Genomic DNA, 6,576 nt, shown 5'->3' on the forward strand with positions numbered 1-6,576 from the left:
TTTTCAAAACGCAAAAATTGAATTTGTGCCAAAAATAGAGAACAGGTACATTTTTTTAACTTCTGAACAATTATATATATAGGATTATATTCCCAGTGTGCCAAACAGGTCTAGGGTCCAAAATAGACTGGGATTATAAGTTCCGAGTGCCAATTTTCAGGATTCAAAATTCAGGGTTTGATTTTTTAAAAACATTATTTACGGAATTCCAAAAACATTATTTTAAAAAATTCTACACAATTTTGAAAATCCGAATTCGGAGCATTTTTTGACAAATGTGATTATTTTGAAATCACAAACAATTTTCTAAAATGCGAATAGGATTTCAAAATCCAAACATTTTTTCAAAACGCAAAAATTGAATTTGTGCCAAAAATAGAGAACAGGTACATTTTTTTAACTTCTGAACAATTATATATATAGGATTATATTCCCAGTGTGCCAAATAGACTGGGATTACAAGTTCCGAGTGCCAATTTTCAGGATTCAAAATTCAGGGTTTGATTTTTTAAAAACATTATTTACGGAATTCCAAAAACATTATTTTAAAAAATGCTACACAATTTTGAAAATCCGAATTCGGAGCATTTTTTGACAAATGTGATTATTTTGAAATCACAAACAATTTTCTAAAATGCGAATAGGATTTCAAAATCCAAACATTTTTTCAAAACGCAAAAATTGAATTTGTGCCAAAAATAGAGAACAGGTACATTTTTTTAACTTCTGAACAATTATATATATAGGATTATATTCCCAGTGTGCCAAACAGGTCTAGGGTCCAAAATAGACTGGGATTACAAGTTCCGAGTGCCAATTTTCAGGATTCAAAATTCAGGGTTTGATTTTTTAAAAACAATATTTACGGAATTCCAAAAACATTATTTTAAAAAATGCTACACAATTTTGAAAATCCGAATTCGGAGCATTTTTTGACAAATATGATTTTTTTGAAATCACAAACAATTTTCTAAAATGCGAATAGAATTTCAAAATCCAAACATTTTTTCAAAACGCAAAAATTGAATTTGTGCCAAAAATAGAGAACAGGTACATTTTTTTAACTTCTGAACAATTATATATATAGGATTATATTCCCAGTGTGCCAAACAGGTCTAGGGTCCAAAATAGACTGGGATTATAATTTCCTCGTGCCAATTTTCAGGATTCAAAATTCAGGGTTTGATTTTTTAAAAACATTATTTACGGAATTCCAAAAACATTATTTTAAAAAATTCTACACAATTTTGAAAATTCGAATTCGGAGCATTTTTTTGACAAATGTGATTATTTTGAAATCACAAACAATTTTCTAAAATGCGAATAGGATTTCAAAATCCAAACATTTTTTCAAAACGCAAAAATTGAATTTGTGCCAAAAATAGAGAACAGGTACATTTTTTTAACTTCTGAACAATTATATATATAGGATTATATTCCCAGTGTGCCAAACAGGTCGAGGGTCCAAAATAGACTGGGATTACAAGTTCCGAGTGCCAATTTTCAGGATTCAAAATTCAGGGTTTGATTTTTTAAAAACATTATTTACGGAATTCCAAAAACATTATTTTAAAAAATGCTACACAATTTTGAAAATCCGAATTCGGAGCATTTTTTGACAAATATGATTTTTTTTGAAATCACAAACAATTTTCTAAAATGCGAATAGAATTTCAAAATCCAAACATTTTTTCAAAATGCAAAAATTGAATTTGTGCCAAAAATAGAGAACAGGTACATTTTTTTAACTTCTGAACAATTATATATATAGGATTATATTCCCAATGTGCCAAACAGGTCTAGGGTCCAAAATAGACTGAGATTATAAGTTCCGAGTGCCAATTTTCAGGATTCAAAATTCAGGGTTTGATTTTTTAAAAACATTATTTACGGAATTCCAAAAACATTATTTTAAAAAATGCTACACAATTTTGAAAATCCGAATTCGGAGCATTTTTTGACAAATGTGATTATTTTGAAATCACAAACAATTTTCTAAAATGCAAATAGGATTTCAAAATCCAAACATTTTTTCAAAACGCAAAAATTGAATTTGTGCCAAAAATAGAGAACAGGTACATTTTTTTAACTTCTGAACAATTATATATATAGGATTATATTCCCAGTGTGCCAAACAGGTCGAGGGTCCAAAATAGACTGGGATTACAAGTTCCGAGTGCCAATTTTCAGGATTCAAAATTCAGGGTTTGATTTAGATTTCCTCTACAACTTTAAGGTTTGTTTTGGACTTTTTCCTAATAAATATAACAATATTTACAGTTACACACACGTCCCATGCTGTGCGTAATCACACACCCATTAATTGATGTCATCCTGATTACAACAGCAGCTTTCCTGTATGTCTCACTTCCTCGAAATTGGTAGCGCTCGAAGAAAAATTCAGAGTTTCAGCTGTTCCGTGTCATCCTTCTCCCCCCTTTCCGTTTGCTCCTTGTCCATGGAAGGATCCCTCGGGCCAGAGCTCGCGTCTCCCGGCCTCTCCGTCAAAAACTGTTCCCAGAAGTTGTCATTCGCCTTGACAGGAGCTGCCGGCTCGGTGGCCACCCGCATATCCTCTCGTGGCCTCAGTGCTTCCGCTGTGCCGGCATCGACTGATGCCTTCTGGTTAACGCCCATGGCAGCTGTGGTGGCCTCCGGTGGGTTGTCGCTTCCCTCGTCGACGGTGGTGCTCCCGTCTGCATTGGACGCTTGACCTCTGTCGACATCCATCGAGCACGACGCTAGAGTTAGGCTCAGATGGCACGGCGACAGCCCTTCGTCGTTTACAGCCGGCGTGAAGAACGAGCTCTTGGAGGGGCAGATGGACGTCCCGGTATCGGAGAGCTCCATCATCTGTGGTACCAGAGGAAGGCGTCCTGTCCCCATTCCTTCATGCCCTGGAGGATGCCTGCCATGCGGGCTACAGTTGTCTTCGTGCGAGCTTTGGGTGCTCAGGGTGACGAGGTTGCTCTCTGCCGCCGCGGAGCAGAGCCCCAACTTGAGCTTATCGGAGAAGTGCTGGTTCAGAAGGTTGCCCGTTTCTTGCCTGGAAGTGGGGCTATGGTCATCGCAGAAGCTAGCCGTTTCCGTGGCCTCGACGGCGTAGTCTAACCCGGATAGCCTTCTCTTCTTGTGCAAAGCGTCTGCGAACATCGAGGATGCCTCTGCCATCTTGACAAGCTTACCGACAAAGTGAGGGTTCTTGCTGGCCTGCTGCAGGAAGGCGATCATCTTGCCTTGCCGCTGCTCCATGTCGACCGCTCGTCGCTCCAGGGCTTCAATCTGGAACATGGTTCCGGACTCCTGCTGCTTGGACTTCCAGAGCTCAGCCTGTAGGTTTGCTTTCTCTCGTGCAAGCCGGTCGATCTCGTCTTCGAAGAATGAACGCTCGTTATCAGGCAGCGCACCTGGTTGATGACTGTGGCTGTGGATAGGCTTCCGCCTGTAGATGTTCTTCAGCAGGTGTTTCTGCCCCTTGACAAAGTACTCGTTACCGAATTCCCATCGCTCTGGATCTATTTTACGGAATCCCTGCAACATTGATGGTTTTTCAAAGGGTCAGATGGTTTAGTGAAATTTTGGACCTGATCAAACATCAACAAGCAAAACATTGCAGAAATTTTAAACACTACTTGCATGTCAACAAATTCTCTCTGGTAAATGTAACCCCCAAAATACAGCAAGCTGCAAACAGAGAAGATGGTGAGGAATCATTTTCTGCACTTCTGTTTGTGTTAAGAAAAGACCGTCTTTCGCTACAAACATTTGTAGGTCGGTCTAATACAGCAGGAAATGATAGTTCAAATGGCCAGTGTTTACAACAACCAAAATAATACCACCTCCAAGATCTCAGAGGTCTTAGCAAGAGGATAACAAAGCCGCCTCTAACAAAATTGGTAATTATCCTCACTGTAATTATCTTTGACCGTTGCTTGGCGGCTTTATCTATAGTCGGGCACACACCTTTTATCTAAAAAGTCTCTGTTTCACAACATTTATCCATGGAGTGGATCAGGAGTGTAGTTAGTGCAATGTTTTCACTCTCTACCCCTACTTTTTTCCCCAAAATGCGAGGTAATAGCTTTGCCCGTTCCATTAATTAAGAAGATTGTTGCCCAGTTAATTATGGAAAATTGAGCTACAACCGATTCAACAAGGGTGAAACCCACTCCCCAACATCACAAACACATATGGGGCAAGCCCACTCTCGCCGCCGGCATGCCGAACATCGCAACAAACGCCAACCACACAAACACATAACATCCGTCTTCTATTCCTCCCATTCCAAATACAACAGAAATAATGGAAAGGGTGGGGTAGTGTGTGCGCCACCAACCATTTTGATCGTGCCATCCCACGACGTAGCACCGTGGCTCACCACAACGTCCACCAAAGCGAAAGCTACGGCCTACGACTCTGTATCCCGCACGTACTCAGGCATGGCCATGCATACAAGATACAACTCAAGCTAACTGAAAAACGGAGAAACAGCTAGACCACAGCATACACCGCCCATGAGGACGGGAGAACCCTAACCTTTAGAGCTTTGGAAGGGGGTTAAGTTGTGGGTGTTAATTTAATAGTGGCCGGATTGCATGGTCATCTTTCATTAATTCCTCTTTGATTCAGTTCATGTGCATGGTGGGCTGCCACAATTATGGTGAAACAGAGGGAGTGAAGCTATTGAACAAAAACAAATGCAGATCATATCGCACTGACTGACCGAGCTTGCTAAACAAGCAAAAACTACAGGAAAAATGAACACTTAAAATTTTACTGAACAAATATTTCCGAATCAAGATATTAGGTCTACAATGTACTCCCTTTGTTCTAAGATAAGAATGCAGTTATTCACATAGCGTCTGACCAGCCCAGCGCACAAAATTATAAACATGTTACAATAAACAAACAAATTTGGCACCATATCAAGCCCTATTTTTTGGCATTAAACTGCAATCAAGCCCAGCTAAGAAAACCAGCATCCTAGATGATCTTAAGAAGTAGCAGTTCACCATAGCAGCGCAGAGATTTCAGCACCTACGCCACCCACCCAAGATCCAAATTTGACAAAAAAAAGGAGCAGCAGCTCAGCTCCACCTAATAAATCCCCCGCACACGCACAAATCTGAATCCCGAAATCCACCGAGGTCGCTCGGCGCGCGCGTCGAGATTCAGGGAGAGGGGGGACGGGGTTACGTACGTAGGTGTTGAGCTGCCGGATGAAGCTGGAGAAATTGCTGTGCTTGAAGTAGGCAGGCAGCAGCCGCGCGGCGAACTCGGGCGAGTTCCAGACCACGAAGCTCGTGTCCGACGCGTCGCTCCAGGACACCACCGCGTCCGTCGACGGGTCGTCCACCATCTCGTACGTCTTCAGCAGGAACGGCGCCGGCCCGCCGCCCCCACCGCCGCGGGCGCCGGCCGTACCCGAGCCTTCCATGGGATGGGAGTGTCGCCTCGGGGGCTTGCGGTGCTGCTCGCCTACTCGGGTTGGTGGGAGGGGAGGAGGGGAGGGGGCCAGAGATGGCCGGGAAAGGGGAGTCGTCGTGGTCGTTGCGGGTGGATCGGGGTTTGGTTTGCTTTGTTCTTTCCTCTCTTTTTTTTCCTTTCGGTGTGGCTAGATATGAACATACTCCCCGTCCTAGAATGTTCTTCAAGTTAACAAAGATTAAAAAAGTTCCTATATCATATTCCCTCCGTCCTAAAATAAGTGTCTCAACTTTGTATTAGATTTAACATAAATTTATATTAAGCTCAAGACACTTATTCTTCTGAGTATGACGGAGGGAGTATAAAAACGAAGAAAGAAAAAAGTTAAATTTTTACATGGTCTTTATATAAATCTCACGAATAAAGCATCAACCGAGACTTGTAAAGTCTCGGTTGACTATGATTTGGCAATCCCATTTATTTATGGACCTCAATAAGTCCCGAACGTTCGGAATTTGAGCATGCTAATTCGAACTCTTTTCATGGCAATTTTAGTTAAGACGATGTTGACAAATATGGCATTTTTTTAACAAAAAATCGAACTGGAACAAAGTTGTCATGCGTTAACAACTAAAGTTGCCACCTCGCAGCAAGTAAAGTTACCATAAAAAAAGTTCGGTATGACATGCTTAAATTCCGAACTTTCGGGATTTATCTATTCCGTTATTTATTTACTATACTTTTTATAATTACTTATTTATTTACTATACTTTTTATAGCTCATGGGCTACCGAATTCTGAAAACAATATTTAAAGTCTTAAAATTATCTGAAACAAAATCTCTACTCTTCTCTACCTAATATTAAAGAGAGAAGCGTTTCTCCACTTTTTTTCGTAAGTGTTTTGTACGTCGTCATCTCAGGATTTGGTACGTCTGTCGTCTGTTTTAAAAATATTAAAAAATATGCGCCCAGATGGACTCGAACCAAGGTCTCCTGGAAACAGCCACACACTTACAACTATCAGGCCAAGCTAATGATTTAGGTTGTGAGGCGGAAGATCGGGAGCTCCTAACCGGCGCCTTAAGCGCCGGTTCAGGAAGCTGGCGCTTACACGCCGCACCTCATGGGCCGGCCCACCACGCGCTGA

At 41.2% G+C, this 6,576-nt stretch overlaps 1 protein-coding gene across 1 annotated transcript; it reads right to left on the bottom strand.

Annotated features, from left to right (window-relative positions):
• Positions 1-2,183: 2,183 nt before the first annotated feature.
• On the bottom strand, positions 2,184-5,582 carry LOC123136116 (heat stress transcription factor A-5). Its single transcript, XM_044555411.1, has 2 exons — positions 5,201-5,582; positions 2,184-3,531 (listed from the first exon to the last, which is right to left on the bottom strand). Exons 1-2 carry the CDS (start codon positions 5,435-5,437, stop codon positions 2,401-2,403), a joined length of 1,368 nt encoding a protein of 455 aa, XP_044411346.1. The 5' UTR covers positions 5,438-5,582; the 3' UTR covers positions 2,184-2,400.
• Between the last annotated feature and the right edge of the window lie 994 nt (positions 5,583-6,576).

Source organism: Triticum aestivum, chromosome 6B (genome assembly GCF_018294505.1).
Source record: "Triticum aestivum cultivar Chinese Spring chromosome 6B, IWGSC CS RefSeq v2.1, whole genome shotgun sequence".
NCBI lineage: Eukaryota > Viridiplantae > Streptophyta > Magnoliopsida > Poales > Poaceae > Triticum > Triticum aestivum.

What these genes read in the sequence shown, in the direction of transcription:
- LOC123136116 (XM_044555411.1), bottom strand. Translation starts at nt 5,437, where the DNA reads ATGGAAGGCTCGGGTACGGCCGGCGCCCGCGGCGGTGGGGGCGGCGGG. An exon ending in TCCGGCAGCTCAACACCTAC is followed by an intron (nt 3,532 to 5,200) that starts GTACGTAACCCC and finishes TCAATGTTGCAG; the next exon opens with GGATTCCGTAAAATAGATCC.